At 40.6% G+C, this 22,046-nt stretch overlaps 1 protein-coding gene and 1 long non-coding RNA gene across 5 annotated transcripts in view; one reads left to right on the top strand and one right to left on the bottom strand.

Moving 5' to 3' along the window:
• Positions 1–2,147, bottom strand: part of STXBP5 (syntaxin binding protein 5) — a 374,150-nt gene extending 372,003 nt beyond the window's left edge. For all 4 annotated transcript variants that reach the window (XM_055002095.1, XM_055001852.1, XM_055001931.1 and 1 more), the window contains exons 1-2: positions 1,991–2,147; positions 459–556 (exon numbers count right to left, since the gene is read on the bottom strand). In XM_055002095.1, the coding sequence (XP_054858070.1) occupies positions 459–556; positions 1,991–2,143 (251 nt within the window). In that variant the 5' untranslated portion in view covers positions 2,144–2,147. The remainder of the gene's footprint in view (positions 1–458; positions 557–1,990) is intronic.
• A 172-nt stretch (positions 2,148–2,319) lies between these two features.
• Positions 2,320–22,046, top strand: part of LOC129345165 (uncharacterized) — a 31,151-nt gene continuing 11,424 nt past the window's right edge. Inside the window, exon 1 of the long non-coding RNA XR_008598466.1 lies at positions 2,320–2,419. This is a non-coding gene — a long non-coding RNA (uncharacterized LOC129345165). The remainder of the gene's footprint in view (positions 2,420–22,046) is intronic.

Below are 22,046 nucleotides of genomic sequence, written 5' to 3'. Positions count from 1 at the left end.
CTAAAGAAAATTCAAATTATGTTTTCACTTTTTTTATAATGTTGTGCAGACATTATTTTATACTGGAAACATTTTGTTTAAAACATCAAAAATGGAAAGCTTTATAAAAGAATAACAGAAACAAGAACTTTGTTTAGGTCTCAGGGCAGAAAATTAACCAACTGCATTCACCCCCCTCCCCCAAAACATACACTATTCCAAATATTCAATACAGACTATCTGTCTGTTTATATTCAGGTATGAAAAATAGCAAGCATGATTTCCCAGAATACCTTATAATGTATCGATATACTACAGAAACACAGACAAAAGTAACAAGGACCACCCTTTTCCCTTTCCCCCATTAAAATGCATACCTGAGCTCCAGAATGTTTTCCCACATTAGCTCCAGCACTTCAAAGTAAACAAGGAAAATCTTCTTAATAATCTGCTTTTTAGAATATAATAAAAAAGGATACAGCCTTAAAGCTCCAGTCTGAGTCCCAATGGCCAGTATCTTCTGAACAGGATCAAATGCCAAGGACGAAGGCTGATAAGGGAAACCATGGCGTACAGTCTGGCAAGTCAGAGCAGTAAAGCAATGGTGATTAGACAGCAGTAAAAAAATTAAATCAAGATAGCATGTTAGGGAAAATTTCATATAAATTATACTTAAGTTTTCAAGAGAGCATCTGACTTTAAATTGAGGTTGCTGGAAAAATAAACAACTAAATGGAGAATTAATATGAAAACATTAAATAAAACCTTGATTTTATCCTTATTTGCATACATTTAAATAATCTGCCAGTTCACCTCTCACATTTTATGCATTCACAGCTTAATCTGCAACTTTTTTCATAAACAGCTGTGGTCAGGATATGAGAATTAAAATCCAAGACAGTCACTGGGAAATGTGATGACACAACCAGTCTTGTAAATTAAATGACCACTAATTATTAAAATGGCTCTTCAGAGAGCCATTGCTGTTTCTTTGATGCAAGCCGTAGATGACATAAACCTGCTAATCCATGGCAGCTTTTAAGAAATCTCTTATACACACACAGCATTCTGCAACTATGAATTGGAACAGCAGCCTCTCTTGTTGTAAAATGTGAGTCATAGAATTTAACAAGATAAATCTAGTCACCTAATTTAGATCTCAGGTACACCTTACAGAAATAAATGTCTGATTCAATATTTTGTGACATTAGACATTTACATGTACAGCAAAACCCTTCATATAAATCAGCTCATCTTGATGAAATGAGAGGGACATATCTGAACCTTCAATTGTTCCTGTTAATATTGGGGGGAGGATACCAGTAGTACTATTAAACAAGGATGGCGTTTTGCCTTTAGGTTCACTCCCAACCTCAGTTATTTAGACAAAGCAGTCACTCTATAAGCTAGCCAAACTCAGTTTAGGCCACAGGTGTTGTACAGGTAGAGATGAGACTCAACATTCACATCATTTTGCTTTTGAACTTGGCACAGCTGATGCATTAATTTGCTGCATCATCCTTTTGGAATTTAGACTTTGCATTTATTGTACCTCACCTGAATATGAACAGTTACAGTCTTCCACTCATACCCCATCCTAAAAAAACCCTTTAGTACCTTATCCCCTGATCCTATCAACATCAGATTTTATCTATGTTCAGTATATCATTGTCTTCCTACAATTCAGCCTACCCCTCCCCCCCAAAAAAAACTCTCAAAAGAATTATATACCAGGAGACATCCTATAACGCAAAAACACATAATAGTTTTAAGGATTTTTTTTACCCGTTTCTAAATAAAAGCCCAGGCACCTGTATAGTGTCATCAGCAAGATAATGCTTAATCCAAAAATTTAGGGGGAAATACTAAGAACATTGTCATCTTAAAAGACCTAGAGACCGTAGAACCCATCATGGCTACATCATCATCACCATCGTCTCTCTTTCTCCCAACCACCCCCTCCCCCTTTCTTGTTTCTTCCCAACCGGCTGTTAACGGCTGCAGCATTCACCTTGCAGAGCTGGAAATGCTCCGACTGGAGGGTCTCAGGGATATCGTTCTCCCGGGTTGCAGCCTGCTGCTGTTGCGAGGAGGAAGCCGACGAGGACGACGACGAGCCCGCGGTCAGGCCGTCCAACACCTTCCTGATGTTGAATTTCCTCATGGTCTCCTCGGAGGCGCACCCTGTTCTTCTCCCCCCTCCTGCTCCTCCTCCCCCTCCCCACCCCCCTCTTGCCGTGGCTCCTACTCCCGCCCTCTCACACACACCTCAAACAAACCACGGCGGAGTCGGGGAAGGAGGCTGGCAGGACCGGGAGCGTGCGTGCACTTGGGGGGAGGAGGTATCTTCCTTTCCTCTTCATCCAATAATGCTATTTTTTTTAAAAATTAAGTCGTGAGAGGAGGCAAGGCAGCTTGGAAAGCCAGACACCCTTCTCAGGTAAGGGAGGCAATAGACCTTATGAAGGAAGAGGAAAAGAGCCTAGCAGGAAGGGAAAAGAGGGAGGGAGCAAGGAGTAAATAAATATAGTGCGAGATTAACGCAGTAACGCTGGTTCCTCCTTCTGCAGTCAGCGCGCTCAGGCAAGTGAGCGGAGCCGGGGAACTGGAGCTTTAGCCCTGGCAAACCCCCTGCCGGTATTGCTGCTGCTGCTGCTGCCACCACCACAGCAGCCACCTGCCCCTTTCCCCCTCAGCGCTCCTGGAAGGCCTCTCCGGGGCTCCTGCAGGTTTCCCCTTCGCTGCCTCACTGCGCCTCTCGCCCGAGCCTTGCTGCGCCCTGGCGGGGCTGGCTTTGCCACTAGCTCAGGCCCTACTCCCCCCCCCCCCCCGCAGCTGCGTTTCTACCAAGCGAGGTAGCGGAGTCCGCGCCTGCCTCCCGCCGGGGCTCTCCCCCCGACACACACACACCTCTTACTGAGCGACTCTGGACCCAGAAGGGACAGCGATGGCAACCTCAGCTTCCCACCCCTTTCCCCTCCTGCCAGGCTGGCAGAGCGGGAGAAGTAACGGCAGCCGCAGTCATCCCGCCATGTGCCCCCAGACCCGCTCCTCTGCCTGCCTGCCTGCCTCTTTCTCACGGCCTCGGTGCTTCAGACGCGGCTGTAACAATTCCCCCGCCGGGGAGTGACGGGAGGTGGGCGCCGCTGGCCTCCCCGCTCAGCGCGACTCTAGGAGTGTCACCAGCGGCGCTTCGTAGTCGCGGCGACTGAGGTGGTGCCGCCGGCTGTCACACGCCCCCACAACCATCCTCTTGCGGGGCTGCTCCGGCGGCTCCCATGCCTATTCCTGCCTCGTCTGACAACACGGAAGCGCAGCCCTTTCTATGAGAAGGCAGCGGTGCCCTCCTCCTCCTCCTCGCCGCCACCACCGCTGTGGCAGCTGCCGTTGCCTCCTTAAACTGGTAGTGGTGGTGGCAAGTCAGAGTGAATCGCGCGGAGCATGCGCACTTCCAGGCCTCCTCATCAACACCCGGATGTCGCTGCTTCTCCCCCCCTCTCATTCGCTCGCTTCTCCCTCATTAATACCTAGTCCTGGTCGGTGGGCAGAAAGAGGGGAGGGGGTCTGCGGTCCTGTGTGCGCCCGTTTGCCCTGATAGTGGGATTTATTCTCCAGAAAAATAGAACATGCATAGGATAGGCTGCACGGTTGGTAGACGGGGCGGAGCCTTGCGCTGCTTCTCAGTTACTGCTGGTCAGTTCGGAGCTAATTAAATAATCCTTAGATATAGGTGCAATCCAAGAAGTTCAAACAGACGCTGCTTGATAAACCAGGGGATTTCTCTGTATAGATTCCTCGGCCCGTAGCTAATTCACCACCAACTATATTCTAAGGACAACAGTAGTGGTTCTAAACATAGGCTGCTTCCACACAGGGATATCACAATCCAGTACTAATGGAACAGTCCTCACAAGGAGGTGTTGCGCCAAAACTTTGCGTAGCAGATCAGGTATGTAGTTTTCTCCTCCTCCCCACACACCAATGTTTTTACTCTTCAGGTTTCGCGCTCCAGACTGAAACAAGCTTCCCCCCCTCCCCCAGACAAGTAAATGGTAGCATTTTTGTTTATTTAAAGGGATATTACTGTTGGGCGGATTTTCCTTGAAAGATGTATTTAGCATTGAAAAGGATGATGGAAATTTCCCGCAGGACGGAAGCAGTGAAAGGCAGCTGTCGTGCAGATGCCAAGATAACAGTTTTTCCTGTATGGAGGCCTGCTACTGTGAAGCAAAAAAAAAGAGTGTGGGACAGAGGTCTTGGTCGTGAGAGACCTAGGTTGAAAACGCTTTGAGTGATGGAGCTTAGTATGGCCATAAGCAAGTCATTGTCTCCTGATGCCTAACCTGAGGGATGTTGAGACAGCACTTGTGTAATACCTTTGTACATTAAAATAGAGCTAAGAATGTATTGTCGAAGGCTTTCACGGCCGGAGAACGATGGTTGTTGTGGGTTTTCCGGGCTGTATTGCCGTGGTCTTGGCATTGTAGTTCCTGACGTTTCGCCAGCAGCTGTGGCTGGCATCTTCAGAGGTGTAGCACCAAAAGAGCTAAGAATGTTATTGAGAGCAGTACGGCTTCATTATATGTTGTTTATTGGCAATACCTTTGAATGTCAACTGGGAATGTTTGGTTCAGTTTTGGGTCATTCTATGTGAATTTGTAAATAAATTTGTATTCTATCATCGCTTGAAAGCTTCAGGCATTTTAAAAGCAAAAATAAATATCAAGCATAATATAAATCAGACAATAATTGTACGGACAAATACAAAGACTAAATATTGAGACTTTTCCCATAGCAAACAAGAACAGCATTAGACATTTCTGTGGGTATGATTCAAAACAAAGCAGGCACAGAATCTGGGAGTCAGCCAACACAGTAGGATTCTGAATAAGTATTCATGGTCTGCGTGAAGCACACTTTGGATACCTTTATACTTGTATGTATGCTGTTAATTCAGGAAAGATTTGGAAGAAAAGTGAACAGTACATTCTAGCTAGCATAGACCTTACATTCATGATTTAAAGCAAGGATTTTTTAGCCTTTAGTATCAAAAGAATTTCAATTTGTTGGTTTGGCTGACACTTTTGCTCCCAAAGCCTTTCTTTTGCATTCAAGTGACCCTCGCGACTGGCCACAACCCAGTTTACGTGGTTTTAAACAAATGCTGTTCAAGCATGCTTAACTTTGCATTGGTTCATTGCCCTAGTGAACTGCATATTGGTAAACTACACCTGAGTTTATAAACAGTCCAATGCCACTTAGTAATAGCCAGCATGACTATTACTTACATTTCTCTGCCAGAATAAAGATAGGCAGTTCACACTAAATACCAAAACAAAAATGAAATTATAAAAACAGTCAACCATTAAAATAACTAAATGTCAGTAAAAGCAGAACCCAGAGAAGCAATAATAATTAAAAACAACCAGAGCAGCATTTATCAGAAGAATTACAACTCATCAGCAAAACCTAAGAAAACTAAGACATAAACAAAAGCAATACATAAGCAAACAATTCAGCATAGTGTAGCCATAAGACAGATGATGAAATACATACTCGTCAAATTTTTAAAAGTTCTAAAAAAATGATCAGGAAGGAAAAATTCAGATAAAATCTTGGGCAAATAAAAACTACTTGAGCCAATGCTTATGAAGTAGGTGCTTGGCAAACTTCAAGGAGAAGAGAATTCTACAAATGGGGCGCGCACACACACACACAATCCCTCTGTCTGACTGCCACCTGCCTTACCTATGCAGGCGGGGCCCCACACAGAGAAAGGCTTAGGATGGAGATCTTAAATGATGGGCCAAGAAGGTGGCCAAGTACCCTGATCTTAAGTCATTTGGGGATGCAAACCCAGTTACTAATGAGCATGGAGCTTCTTTCAAAGCATGAAACAAAGTGGTCTGTGGCTTAAAACAAAAAGTGTAGGCATAGTGTTGAATAGGCAAAGCATGTTTAAACTTAGAAATATATTTATTTAAGAAGATTCAAAGAAGGCACACAGAAAACAACCCGTACTACCCTCTGCCCTTATTGGCATAAGAGCAGGGTATGATTACCTTAACTTGTAAAAATGGGGAAAGTCAGATGTCCTTGCAAAAGTAAAGCCTTGTCAGATTATCAGGGAAAACTAGCTGCCATCACAGGTGTTTTGACCATTCTGAAAATACTTGCAGGTTCCCAGTCTAGAAAAAGCAGCAGTTCTAAGCCTATATATTCAAAAGTATGTCCTATGGTGGGGCATATTCTCAGATAAGTATGCATAGGAATGCAATTTTGGATACACCCTATATCTCAAACCCTAGAAAAGCCAAGGAACGTTAAGCAGTTTCAAAGGCCCATTAATATCAATGGAGAAGGTTAATATGTGTTTAATCTCTAATACTGAAATCCATGATTAAGGGCACAATCCTAACACCAGTCTGTACACTCAGTAGGACAGAAACTGAGGCTCACACTAACATAATTTGGAGGTACGCTGGCATCTGGGACTTAGGACTTTGTCTGAATGATGCCTGTGGTGACGAAAGGGAGACTATGATGTCACGTAATTGGCTGATCACTGTTGCACTGCATTAGCTAAGCTGAGGTGCTTTAGTACATGTGAATATTTGTCAAAGTGATTATAAGAGTACATCTTCTCTAAGTTGTTGATGTATCTAGAATGTTTTTTCTGTTAATTTTCCTTTCTTGTTTTAAAATAGAAATGCACAAAATTGCTTATTTACTATCTAGAAATATGTTTTTATGATGGCTGTACTTTTTTAAAAAAAAGTTGAATTTAATATGCCGTATAGCATGTAGACCTACACCATATATTTTACAGGAAGATGTAATTCTTAGACCTATATAATTTGTATAGTTGTATGACATTAAAATGTCAAAAGCAATATGTTCATAATTCTGCAGAGCATGTCATGTGCCTCAAAAATTAAAATTTACCAAGATCCACTGGGAAAAGTTTACATGATAATGCTTACTATACAAGCCATTACAACTTGTATGTTACATTATGCTATGAGCTTGTCAAAGAGTCCATGTGGATATGATAACATAGAATGGGAACATTATTTATTTACAGTGCCTCATGGAGTATCATAAGCTGCAGTAATACAGTAGCAGAACAGCCACCTCACTTTTTGAGCCAAGGATAGTGCTGTGATTGTGGTAGTGCAAGCCAGTTGGTTTGCCATTATATCTATGAATACCTGCAAGATAGGGGTGACTGAAATTGGACTTCTTTTGCAAACTGCAACATTTATTCTGAAAACAAAATTAACACCTGAAGTTTAAGAGAGAAGAGGAGTAAAGTGCCTCACTTCCCTTGAAATTCTGGCTACTAAAAAGCCATGTTGATCTTATCCCTCTGCTCCCTGCATTGATGGACATACATTTGGACTTCAGAAAACCTGTACAGTGATTGGTACAGACAATTGTACATCATGCACCACCATTAATTAGCAATGTAAGGAAGGAAAGGGGGGAAGGATTTTCTGGATATACTGGAAAATTAAGAAAATACAAGAAGAACCTAGCGGATGACCTGAAGGTGGTATGACTGATCCAAAGTGTATTTAATCAATGGCTGGCCTCCTTAGATACCTTCTTTTCATGTAACTCTCAATTGCCAGAATAGTGAAAGCTATGGGTCCTCTCCCCCCATCCTCCAAATCCTTTTCTGACAGGATAGTGCAGGAAGAACATGGGCCGGCCTGAAGCATCAGACAGTGTGTTTATGTATTCAGATCTTTGTTCAATGCCTTCCTCATTTTAGTGTTTTCTCCAGGATTTAAGCTTGATTTCCCTTGCAGTGAATTCCCTGAGGTTTGTTTCTGACCATTCCTGTAATTCTATCACTGTTTGAAGGAGTAATTTATTTTTCTGCTTATCCAAATCTTCTTTTGGCCAGTGGAAGGACTTAATTTCCTTCCTACAGTCTAAAAATGCACAGTTCTGTTTCCTTTCCTTTTGTTCACATAGTCCATTGATTTCTGCTTGCTAGTCTGTGTTCCACTAAATATCAGCTTTGTCCAGCTTGCAATTGACAAGGACAGCTTCTTCAGGGATTCTAGTTCCTGTCCTGTCCCCATGAAAAAGAATAACAATACATGTTGTGACAAACTTCAGCATGGTCCAGATAAGCCCGTCATGTGTATTTTTCTTAATATATTTTGTTTTTTTATCAGTTCTGTGGGATGTATCATGCATAATATTTTATACTTCTTAGAAATAATCACTAATTGTCTAGAAGAAGAAAACTAGGTTTGAAAGTCACAGTTCTCTTACCAGTTTCTCTAATCCAGAGGAGTTAGCCATGTTAGTCTGTAGTTGCAAAATAGTAAAAAGTCCAGTAGCACCTTTATTTATTTATGTATTTTTCATTTTATTTTATTTATTTATGTCATTTATAGTCCACCTTTCTCACTGAGACTCAAGGCAGATTACACAGTATGAGATTAGTACAATCAATATCAAGCACATTTCAATACAGTATAAAGGACATTTCCATAAACAATGCCATAGTGTAAATAGATACAAGTTTAAAAGACATAGTATTAGAAAGAATCCAATACAGTGTAGAAAAAATACTGAAAGAACATAATCAATTCTAGGACTAACATTAGACAACATGGAACACAGGTGGTACATAGGAGTACATATTCAAAGCAACGGATAATGTGTAATGAAGTAATATAGTGATGAAGTATATGGTCCCTAATTCATTAGTGAAGCATCTGAGAGCCCATCCCTACAATACAGCTCTCCCATCCCATTTGAGTAAAAAGCCTTTTTGTATAGTTCAGTTTTGCATCGTTTATGGACAGCCAGGAGAGTGGGGGCTCTCCTTTAAGACTAACCAACTTTATCGAGGCACAAGCTTTCGAGAATCACAGCTTTCTTCGTCAGATGCAGTTTCTCTAAGTGGATTTTATTGAATGAAAATGTCAGTTACTACATTCACAGCAGAAGAATTTATTGACATCTTCCAAAAGAGCCTGGATTTCTCCAAAAACTGGTCCTATGCACTCCACAACTTGAGAAAGTACATTTCTAAAATTATAGTTAAGAGTAATTTGAGTAATAAGATGGGTTAGGGGTTGGAAAGCTGTTGCAAGTCAATAAGGAGGCGGGGAAGGGGGGCTGATATAATTTAGATAAGACGGGGAATTTGTGTATTGAATAACATTTTATGTACTCTCCAATAAAAAACAAATTTAAAAAGAGAAAGTACATTTCTAAAAGAAAAGTGTTCATTTAGTATTTTCCATCTCTGAATATGAATGAATGTCAATTTTCCTGTAAGATCATTCCTCTCTTAAAAAACTCAAATATTTAAAAAAATCTCTAGAACAGAAGAGTAAGATTTCAGGTATAAAATGCTGATAGTTACAATGTACCTTACTCTTCTAGTGTGACCCCCCCACATACACACACACACCTTACACACCACCACACCCCATAAATCTCCCTTCAGAGGTTTCGGGGCTTCAAAGGAGTCAAGGGCAGTCACAACATACCACCTGTCTAACCTCTGTTTATCAGGCAGAGAACGCTGACTCAAATTCACACTGGGTTCTCTCTTCTTTCCAGATGCTCCACCAAATAGGCAGCCCATTCCCTACATTTACTTCCTCTCACCCAGCTACTGCCCAGGACTATTGGGGAAAGGAAACTCAGTGTTTACTTTCCCTATATACACTAATAATTTATTTTATATATATTGGCCCAATGGTTGTGACCAGTGTATTTGAGGCTTGTATATTTGTGTGTTTTACTTCCCCTAAGCCAAAAACTTCATGCAGGCCAGGGTTAGAACAAATAATAACTTTCACTTATAACATAGAACATAGGAGTGAATGAGTTAAAAAGGTAATTGTTACTATATTATAACACATGTCAACAGCCAGCAGTCTCTTGGCTGCCTCTCTTAGCAGCCTCAAAACTCTTCTCTCTTATTAACTGCCTTAATCGATCTTCTAACGGACTCTCAAAAATCACTGGTCCAGTATTCCACCAGCTCTCATTGGCTGTTTCCCAGGAGAAGTAGAGCTGGAATTATTCCTGTCCGTTTATATATACGCATATACAGAAAAGGAGAGATTGTTGTGTAAGAATTGTTTAAAAACCTTGCATAGGAAAAGTTGGGTGCAGTAAGTCTGCTTATAAAGTTCTATTCCATGTGGTTTTATCTTTATATTTTCATATTTCAGAGAGAGTTTTGTTGCTGGCCAATCAGAATAAGTCAGAACAGGTAATTTAAAATAGTCAGGGACAGCTATACATAAGGCCAACTGAGGCAGTTGCTTTAGGTGGTGGATTTGGGCAGACAAGAGCCTACTTGCCCATTGTCAACTTCCTGTCCCACCTGCTTGTTTCTTTGCCACCTCACCTATGCCTCCACCTGGGAGCCAGAACATCTAATCCTCTTTAAATCCTCAATAAACAAGATTTATTTAAAAATAGCACAGAAATCACACAGGTTCTGAAATGTTTCTGAAACTCCCATAAGATTTCTTTTCTGAGACTTCAGCCACCATTTTGATTTCCCAACTCTCCGAAGAGGAAAGATAGATGCTTGGGAGAGCGGACAAGGAGGATGCTGTTCTGGTTTTGGGACAGAAGCAATAATGGTGAGAAGGAGACTTTGGTGTCTGGTCTCAGATGACATTATGGACTGAGCCGGCACTGAAATTAATTCAAAACTGATTATATGATTAGGGATGTGCGCTTCGGGTTTCTGATTTGGGTAAAATACCCAAATTGGACCCAATCCGTAAAGATTCGGGATATCTGAATCGGGGCCACCATGCTGGCCCCGATTTGGAAATCCCAAATCAAAGCTTTCCAAAGTATTTGTAACGCTTTCGAAAGCTTTGGGGCTGAGTTTAAAGGGCCCCATTGCTGCTTGCAAGCAGCGGCAGGGCCCTATAAACATTAACCCACCCCCAGCCCGGGCCCCCCACCCCAGCCTCCACTTACCTTGCAGTTGGTGGCAGCAGTGGCTCCAGCCCTCCCCGCCACCCTGTGGGGCTGCAGGGCAGAGGCAGAGAAAGCCCTTCCTGCCCCTCAAATGGCCACCGTGGTGGCCATTTGAGGGGCCAGAGGAGGTGGCTCTGGCCCGCCCCGCCGTCCTGCGGGGCCACGGAGCAGTGACAAAGGCAGGGAAAGCCCTTCCTGCCCCTCAAATGGCCACCACACTTTTAAATATATTTCTTGATGTTAAGGTAATTTATTCTGCAAATTGAGACAGGTCTATCAGATCTGAAAGCACTGGAACCTGGGATGATAGTGAGCTCTATTTCTTCTCCCAGACACAACCCACAATTTAAGGCTCAGCTAGACAATACTAATGTTTCGAAATGCTACGACGCCAGATTTGGTCACAAATATAGTGCAGTGGGAGGAATGGCCTCAGCCTTCCCCCCAATGGCTGCAGAAGAGCCTGTTTACTCTACTGAGGGTGCCATGTATTGTCATGACACTCATCTAGTTGAGCCCTTAATCTCCATATTTGTGCACCCAGCATTACAACCATTGTTTTAAGTAGGCCAATGGTCAGACTTTTTCACAAACCAGGCCTGTGCCCACCGGTATTTGCTTCCAAGAAGAAAAAAACCTACTGGTAGAGAAGAAAATATTACCATTTTTAGGGTCCACTCTGTGTGTCCCAAATTTCACCTGCTTACTTTGTCCTATAGAATTCAGTGCGAGACTATTAGGACCAGGTCAGAACCCTAGCAGCATAATTCCACTCTGGGTTCTGTTTCTTAGTCATGCATTGGACATCAGTTCTTAAATACTTAAGATTTCTCAGGTATACAGGAAAATGTGGATCTGATGTGGATGTTAAAGTGATTCTAAAATACCAGAAGGAATTGGATCTGTGGTGTGGAGCTCTTTTTTCAAGTGCAGAAACATCCATGGGCTACTGTGTCTATTTCAGTACTCAAAAGACATGGGGAGGTGGGAGGACTCTGTGTTGTGGGCCCAATAAGGATCAGGCCTTTGTGGCATTTTATAATCATACTAAAATGTATTTATTTTACTTTATTTATACTCTGCCTTTCCTCCCAATGGGGACCCAAAGCAGCTTAAATCATTCTTCACTCCATTTTTTCCCCTCACAACTCCTCCATGTGTTACTTGCCCCAAATCATATTTACAAAAAACAGATTTACCAAGGATATCAGAAAAAATGAAGCAGAGACTGAATGCTCCAGTAACAGAGGAAGAAATTATACAAGCAATAGAGGCAGCAAAGATTGGAAAAGCACCACGACCAGATGGGATCACAGCTAAATTTTATAAAGTAATAAAGGAAGACCTTGTACCAATATTAAAAAATATAATGAATGATATACTTCAAGAAAAAGGGCTTCCAGATACATGGAATGACGCGAGCATTGCTCTGATCCCAAAAGAATCACAAGATTTGACAGATGTGAAAAATTATAGACCAATTTCGCTTATAAATAATGACTATAAAATATTGGCAAGAATATTAGCAGACAGACTTAAAATATGGCTAATGGACTTTATAGGAGAGGACCAGGCTGGATTCCTACCAAACAGACAACTAAAAGACAACTTGAAAGTAGTTATAAATGCCATTGAATATTTTGACAAGCGACCAGATAAAGAAGTTGGCTTTTTCTTTGCAGATGCAGAGAAGGCCTTTGACAACTTGAACTGGGACTTCATGTTCTCATCAATGGAAAAGATGGACTTAGGTAAAGAATTTATAGAAGCAATAAAAACAATATATAAGGAACAAAGAAGATGAAGATGAAACAGTCAAGGTACAAATGGTAAAGTGGGCAATAAACTGTAACAATGAAATAATGATGGAAGCATGGGAACAATTGTGGGAAAATACGTTAAAAATATCAACATGTACCAGTATTAGAGAGAATGGCTATAAAATGTTATATAGATGGTATTTAACACCAAAAAAATTAGCCATAGCTAATAAGCAGCTATCTAATAAGTGTTGGAAATGTAAGGAGCATGAAGGTTCTCTATTTCATATGTGGTGGACTTGCCGTAAGGCTAGAGACTTTTGGGCTAAAATATGTGCTGAGATGTCTTTGATACTCCAGTATAATGTTGTTAAAAATCCAGAAATGCTGTTATTATCTTTGCACTTAGAAGATGTTAATAGTAATGACAAGACATTGCTATATTATATGATAACAGCAGCAATAATATTATATGCTCAATACTGGAAGAAAGAAGAAATACCTGAAATTGAAGAATGGACAAACAAATTGTTTTACATGGCTGAAATGGACAAACTAACAAGAAACTTGAAGGATCAAGAACCAAAAATATTTTTGGAAGATTGGAAAAAGCTGAAAAAATATATGGAAAAGAAATGGGATGTTAAGGGACAATTATGGTCTTTTGAAGGGTTTTAATGATACTAAGTAAGATAAGATATAGTTAAGATCTTTACTAATAATAAGATAAGAACAACTATAATATAGAAAAAATGTCATATTAATAGCGGGGGGTTCGAGTGCTGTTGGAAGTCAGCATCGAAAAGGGGGAGGGGAGGGGTGGGGAAATATACTTGTGGGGATTGGAATGGATTGTGTTTGTGTTTTAATCTGACTATATATTGACCCATCCGATAAAAATTTATTAACAGAGTGGGAAATTGGACCTAAGTCTCCCAAATCCCAATCTCTCACTAACTACTACACCACATTGACTCTCTGGCAACAGCAAACCCTTGGCAGGCATGAGTTCACTGTCACTTTTAGTTTGGCTATCAGTTAAGGATGGGGGCAGATAGGAAGTTGACTTGCTCTACTTCCTAAGAGAGTATAAAGCCATGGAAGGGAAAATATTTTTTTTAATAAAATTTTATTGGTGAGTGGAAAAAAAAGAAAAATTTCCAAGTTTAGTATATATAATCCCATTTTTTTTCTTACTCTATCCCCCACCCTTTTCCTCCCCCCTCCCTGTCGACTTCCAACAGCTTTCCAACCCTTAACCCTTCTTATTACTTAAATCTATTTCATTTATATTATCCTACCACCTATAAATCATAATATCTCTTACTCTAAGCACATTCTAATTCTTTTACATAAACTCTATCAAATATACTATCAATATGGTGTATATCATATACCACTCAATGTAGCATAACACAGTGTAGTATAATATATCGCAAGGATCACAATATCTCTTACTTTAAACATATTCTATTTCTTTTAAACATATACTCTATCAGATATACTATCAATATAGTATATATTATAAAACATATGTTGTATGCTATGCCACCAATGTAGCACAGCACACAACATAATATAACACAACAACATAGTATAGTATAAAATCTGATCCACTAACCCATCATAATGTATTATATATAATATACCACATTAATATATCTATTTAACTATTCTCATTGTCCCATGTATTCTAAGTAAAATTCCCCTAAGTATTGTACTAGCTTAGATTATAATTACATTCCCCCTAAATGGTAAGATCACTTCTCTCTTCCCTTTACAACATTATTCTTTAAAAATTCTCAAACTGCCACAGTTCTCCTTTCACATCCCATTTTTTTTCCAAAAATTGTTTCAATTTCCCCCAATCAACAATATATTGTCCTAGGTCAAGATCTTTAAGTTTCCTTGTCATTTTGTCCATTTCCGCCATGTACAACAATTTATAAATCCAGTCGTCTACAGTTGGTATTTCTTGTGTCTTCCATTTTTGCGCATACAAAAGTCTTGCCGCTGCAGTCATGTAAAATAACAATGTTCTATACTGCATTGGAACTGCCTCCATTCCCAAGTTCAGTGGCAACAATTCTGGGTTCTTATTTATTTGAATTTGTAAAATCTCATTAATTACTTCAATTATTTCTCCCCAGTACTGCTTAGCTACTTCACATGTCCACCACATATGGTATAATGATCCTTCATGCTTTTTACATTTCCAGCATTTGTCTGACATATTAGTATTTCCTAGCGCAATTTTCTTTGGTGTTAAATACCATCTGTAAATCATTTTGTACACATTCTCTTTAATGTTCGTACAAGTTGAAATCTTCACTGTGTTTTTCCATAGGTGCTCCCACGCCTCCATTGTTATCTCTTTATGAAAATTTATTGCCCACTTCACCATCTGGACTTTTACTGTTTCGTCCGCCGTAAACCATTTTAAAAGTAATTTGTAAATCCTAGATATTTCTTTCTTGCCTTCTTGTAGTATCACTTCCTCCAGCTCCGAATTTTCCAGTCTTATACCTCCTCTCAGGCAGTCCGCATTATAAAGATCTCTGATCTGTCTGTACTGAAACCATCCATAACAAGGAGACAATTCTTCTTCTGTCTTTATTCTCAGCTTTGAATATTGTATTTGTGTCATCTCCTTGTAGGTTAGGCATTGCTGTTCGTTATCAACAGTTCTTGGATCTATTACTTCATATGGAACCACCCATGAAGGAATTCCATCTTCCATATACACTTTGTATTTCTTCCAGACCGTGAAGAGGCTTCTCCAAATGTAATGATGCAAAAACATAGAGTCCGCTTTTGCTTTGTCATACCACATGTATGCATGCCATCCAAATATTTTTTTATGTCCCTCCAGGGCCAGCAACTTACGGTTTTTTAGCGTTATCCAATCTTTCAACCATACAAGACATATTGCTTCATGATATAGTCTTATATTGGGCACTTGCAAGCCACCTCTTTCCTTCGCATCTTGTAGAACCTTCATTTTCACTCGTGGTTTCTTGCCTGCCCACACAAAGTCTGAAATTTTCCTTTGCCATTTATCGAATTGTTTGGAGTCTCGGATAATTGGAATAGTTTGCAACAAGAACATCACACGTGGGAAAACATTCATTTTTACTGCTGCTATTCTTCCCAGCCATGATAAATTCAGTTTGTTCCATTTTATTAAGTCTCTCTCTATTTGTATCCACAGTTTCTCATAATTATTTTTGAACAAGTCTATGTTTTTCGCAGTCAGTTCAATACCCAGATATTTTACTTTGTTGGTTACCTCACAGTCTGTTATCTCCATTAGCTCTTGCTGCTTCTGTTTAGTCACATTCTTACATAAAATCTTTGACTTCTTTTTATTCACATAAAATCCAGCCAAATCTCCAAACAGTTTTATTTTCTATATTACCTTTGGCATATTTTCAATTGGATCCTCTACTATTAACATTATGTCATCCGCAAAAGCCCTGACCTTGTAGGAAAACTCTTTTATTTTCATACCTCGAATTGTATCATCCTCACGTATTTGGATCATCAGTATTTCCAAAATCAAAATAAACAACAATGGAGACAAAGGGCAACCCTGTCTAGTTCCTTTACTGATTTTCAGTTTTTTGGTCAATTCCTCATTCACTATAATTGCTGCACTTTGATCTCTATAAATTTCCTTAACCGCTTGTATGAACTTTTCTCCCATTTGCAGCTTTTCCATAGTAGCAAACATAAAGTCCCAGTTCAGATTGTCGAATGCTTTTTCCGCGTCTACGAAGAAAAAACCAACCTCTCTGTCACAGTGCTTGTCATAGTATTCAATAGCGTTTATTACTGTCCTCAAGTTGTCTTTAATTTGTCTATTAGGTAAAAATCCCACCTGTTCTTCAGCAATGAATTCCGACATCCATCCTTTCAACCTCTCTGCCAACACCTTTGCAAATATTTTATAGTCATTATTCAACAACGAGATTGGTCTATAATTTTTAACATTAGTCAAGTCTTGACCCTCCTTCGGAATCAGTGATATATTGGCTTCATTCCACGAGTCAGGGATCCTTAGGTCTTGCATTGCTCCATTGATTGCATCTTTCAGAAAGGGCGCCAGTTCGTTGGCCATCACTTTATAGAACTTTGCCGTTAGTCCATCTGGTCCTGGCGCCTTTCCTATTTTCGTTGATTGTATAACTTCCTTTATTTCTTCTTCCGTCACTTCCTTGTTTAATTTCTCTTTCAATTTTTCAGTAATTGTCGGAATTTTCATCATCTCTAAATATTCCGCTATTGAATCCTTACTCACTTCTTTTTTTTGATACAGTTTTGCATAAAATTTGAAAAAGGCTCTACTAATGGCAGCTTGGTCCATGAACACCTTATCATCTTCTAGAATTTTACTTATAACTTTCTTCTCCTTCCTTTTTTTTAATTGCCACGCCAAATATTTCCCTGGCTTATTGGCACCTTCAAACGACCTCTGATTCATCCTCTTTAAATTCCACTCTAATTCTTTATTGTCCATTGCCGTCAATTGCTCCTGCAGAATTTTAATATCCTGATATATTTTCTTTTCCCCCGGTCTTTTCTTAAGCTGTATCTCTTTGGCTTTTATTTTGTCCAAGATTTCAGATCTCAATTCCTCCTTTTTCCTCCTGCTTCTTGCATTCAAGTCCATTATTATGCCTCTTATCACCGCTTTATATGTATCCCATACCTTATTAGTCGGCACTTCTTTATTCAGGTTATATTGTATGAAAAATTTGGTCTCCCTTCGCAGCAACGCAATATTTTCTTCTATTTGTAACAGGTCCTCATTTATTCTCCATCCTTTTATTATTTTTCCCAAATCTCCACATAATTGGATTATGATCTGAGCCTACCTTAGGCATTATCTCCACTTCTCTAGTCCATAGTGCCAATTCTTTAGAGGCCCAGATCATATCTATTCTTGATAGTGTGAAATGCCTTGCAGATTTAAAATGTGTATTGTCTATTTTTAGGATATTGTCTCCTCCACACGTCTTCTAAGCTTTCTTGTTCCTTAAGCATAAAGAACGCCTTTGGCAATAGTCCTCTTTTTTTGTGAACAACTTTGGACTGCTTGTCCTCTTCCAAGTTTGTAACTCCATTGAAGTCACCTGCCAAAATTATGTGATCATAGGACAGTTCATCTAGTTGTTTCTCTAAGTCCTTAAAAAAATTTTCTTTTGCACCGTTAGGTGCATAAATCCCAATCATCAATGTCTTCTTAGCATTCCAAATAATTTCCACTGCTAAATATCTGGCTTCTGCATCATTTAAGACTAGTCTGGGCTGCAACTCATCTTTTATATACAATACAACTCCCCTCTTTTTCTTTTTAGAAGCGGCAACAAATTCTTTTCCCAATTTAGCAAATTTCAAATATTTTACATCTTCCTTTCTAATATGTGTCTCCTGCAGACAAACTATATTACATTTTTGTTTTGATAGCCAGTGGAAAGTAGCCTTACGTTTACAAGGTGAATTTAGTCCATTAACATTCCAAGATATAATTTTACACTCCATCATCACTTTCTTGTACTTTTTGGTAAGTCCTTTTTATTTTCCCTAATAAAAGTCTCCATCTCCTGGCCAGATCTGATGTTCTTTCTTACTCCACCAAACTCAAAAGCCAGTCCTTCTGGTATTTCCCATCTGTATCTGATTTTCAGTTCCTTTAGCATCTGAACCAGTTCTCTATATTTCTTCCGCTCCAATAGCACCAATCTGGGCAACTCTTTCATAATTCTCACCTCTTTTCCATCGACTTCTAATGGGTCCTGAAACTGTTTGCTCACAATTAATTCTCTTGTATTTCTAGTCATAAATTGCACAATCATATCCCTTGGTAATTTCCTCTGGGCTGCAAATCTGGAATTAATTCTGTACGCCACGTCCAAAAGAGCTGCAATTTCTTCCTCTTCCTTCCCCAGGTAGTCTGCCAAAATTTCTGTAATCTGGTCTTGGGCTGATTTTCCCTCTACATCTGGGATCGCATGAAATCTTAATTGCTTTTCCATCTGTTTGCATTCTGCAACAGCCATTCTCCCTCTCATTCCTCTCATTTCAGTCTTTTGCACATCTGCTAGAGTTTCTACCGTTTCCTCTACTACGTTGACTCTCTGCTGTGTAGCTTGTAGATCATTTTGTATTTTATCCATGCCTTTTGTCAGTTCTGCCATTTCCGATTTGTCTCTTTAAAGTCTTTTAGTTCTTTCGCCATCTCTTGCATCATGTCTTTAAGCTCTTTATTTCCCTCTGAAACTTTTTTATCCAGGTTCTCCATCGTAGTTTGCCACTCTTTCTTCGACATCGTGGGGCTAGCTTTGCCTCGCTCCCACGAGTCCGCCCTTTTCCTTAAATCCGTGGCACTGATTTAGTACTTTCTATTATTTTTAAAAGTCCAAATCCAGTTTGTTTTTGTCAAACACTATTTTAAACAGTCCAAAATGTCGGGCGTTTTTTCTCTATAGTTTTATACTGAAGCACTCGCCCTTACCTTCTTCAAAGATGGCCTACTTCCGTTTTCATTGAAGTCACCACTTGCCCTGTTCCAAAATGGCATCGCCCTACTTCCGGCGTTTAAAAAAAGACCCTTTTCGCCACTCTCTTTATAGTCCTGACGTACTTCCTGTTCCCCTACGTTGCACAGCAGTTCTCGCGGTTTTTAAACTTTCTCACAGGCCATTATCTCTTCCCCGCCACAGGTATGTAAACAATAATCCAATTTCCACGCTAACTTCTCTTTGCAAAATTACTTTTTCAAATTTTTTCTTGCCGGAATCTTCCCCCTTATGTAACTAGTCTGTTGCAGTTCTTAAGTCCCCTTTAGCCACTTATTTCTTTTTGTAATCTGTCCCGTACTGAGAGATAGCAATCTTTACCTTCTTAAGCGTTTTTCTTGGGTTGTAATCGCTGCTTCTGTTGTCTAATCGAATCCAATCCCTTTGCTGTTTTACTGAAGCTTGGGCATGTAGGTCTTATGCCAGAATTTGACTCCGGAGCCACTGCAGAGATCTTAGCAACCTTTCTTCAGGTGGGACCTTAAGGGCGGGGGGGAGTTCATTGTGTAGAACCCCCCCCACCCGAGATCAACGCGCCCTCAGGTTCTCGAGCGTTCTCGCCTGTTCTCCGCCTGAGAACAGGTGGCTGTGGGCAACTTGCGCCCCTCCAGCCTTCCAAACAGTGGCACGGACAGCTCAGCTCTTAGAGCTGCGTTAGACCTCCATGGATCCCAAACCGGAAGCCTCGCCATGGAAGGGAAAATATGTGGGCTTAATTTCCAATTTATTACTTCCTCATCCCCAGGACAATCCCTTTCTTATCAATATATCTGATTCTCTGCATAGCCAAATCTGTGGCTATGTATAACTTTTTTTTTAAAGCAGCACCTGTAGATTTAAGAAATGAATGCACTCTCAGTGGCTATTGCTAGGCAATAACAACAATGTTGCTAGCCTTCAAACCTTGATTTACGTCACTAAAGGGCTAGAGGAGGGGACAGGGCCCTTTCCAGGGCTGTTTTGGCCTTTGAGAGAGGACTCATTGGAGTCAGTCCTTGCAGCAACCACTGGGTGACTTGGCACTAGAGATGGGCATGAACTGGGGAAAAAAACTAACCATGTGGTTCATGGTTCATCACATTTCATGAACCATGAACTTTCACAAACCTGCCCCGGTTCATGAATCGTTTTGTTTTGGTTTGTGAAAATGTGATTTCTGGGCCAGCAAATCACCACTTCTGGATCAGCATAAAGTCATTCACGGGCCAGCAGAAGGTCTGCAGAAAGTCCATCCCCTGTTGCCTAGGAAACTGATTGATTGGTGCCAGGCTGTCTGCAGTGACGAACCAAAAAATGAACCAAACAAACCAGCCTGAAGTTCGTGGTGGTTTGTCAGAAATGGGCTCTGACGAACCGCTGGTTCGTGAACCATGAACCAGCCTGGTTTGTGCTGAATTTTGGTTCATATTTCAGTTCGTTCTCTACTTGACACCATGTCACTTGCATGAATCATCCAGTCTTGGCTGCTTGCTACTGTTCAACATCAGCTGTCCCAGGAAAGCCAGTGTGGTGTAATGTTTAAATCGTCTGACTAGAATTTAGGAGGCTCAAGTTCAAATCTCCACGTTGCCATGTTACACATTCTCAGCCTACCTACCTCACAGAGCTGTTGTGAGGTTAAATTGGAAGCGAGGAGTACAAAGTAAGCTGTTTTTGGTCCCCATCATGGAGAAAAGTAGGGTATACCTGAAGGCAAATAAATAATAAATTTCATTGGTGGGTGGGGAGAAGAGAAGGAAGCAGAAAGGTCAGTTTATTGGGGATGCCTGGAGGAAGAAAAGAGGAAATAACATGGGGAGGGATATAAAGGGAAAAGTGAAGTGCTTCCTACATGTCCTTCCAGGTTCCCCACTGTGTCTCTTGGTTGGGCCCAATGCAACTCAGCCATATTTTTTCCACGTAAAGGCTGCCAGGGGGAGAGAAAGCCAAATACTGGCTAAAGGTAGGTTGGCTGGTGGGTGTAGGCTTGCGCATGGCCAACTAAGAGAGGTGTGACGGACTGCCGCTGAAGTTTGTAACAGCGGCAGCAGTGTTTTCAGAGATGTTTGGTGAGGAGGTCTGTTGGCCCCTGATGCAGTCTGGAAACAAGCGTTGTTGATGACCGGTTCCTTGTTGGGTCTCGGTCCGGCAGAGTGTTCCATCTCCTTGTTCCATCTGTTGAAAGAAAATGAGAAGAGTACATCTAATTAAGAACTTACCTTGAACAGGAATGAGGGGTCCTCACGGCTTCTCTGGTTTGCTATCTACGTTTCATCTCTGCTATGAACTCTGATATAAACTTGATTGCACCACTGAATATTTCTGAATTGGCCGACTTTAAGCTGTTTATTGTACATTGTTTGTTTATGTGATTTCATATGCCTATAACAGTATTGTTATTTATTTGTTGCACTGTGCCACTTTAATACACTTGAATTTCATAATCTGACTGACTGTATCCCTTAGTTGTGGGTTTCCACTTTGATTACTCAGGCTGTTGCTAAGGGAGCTTCCTTTTGTTCGATAGCCTCTAGGTGATAGCTGGAGATCTCCCAGAATTACGACTGATCTCCAGGCAACAGAGATCAGTTCCCCTGGAGAAAATGGCTGCTTGGAAGGGTGGACTCTATGGACACTGAGGCCCCTCCCCTCCCCAAACCCCACCCTCTTCAGGGTCCAACCCCAGAATCTCCAGGAATTTCCCAACCTGGACCTGACAAACCTAGGTGGGTGGGAAGGAGAGAAGAAGGCAGGAAAACTCAAA

Source organism: Eublepharis macularius, chromosome 1, assembly GCF_028583425.1.
Source record: "Eublepharis macularius isolate TG4126 chromosome 1, MPM_Emac_v1.0, whole genome shotgun sequence".
Lineage (NCBI taxonomy): Eukaryota > Metazoa > Chordata > Lepidosauria > Squamata > Eublepharidae > Eublepharis > Eublepharis macularius.
The sequence above is the reverse complement of the archived record's forward strand: the minus strand, read 5'-3'. Positions and strand labels throughout refer to the sequence as shown.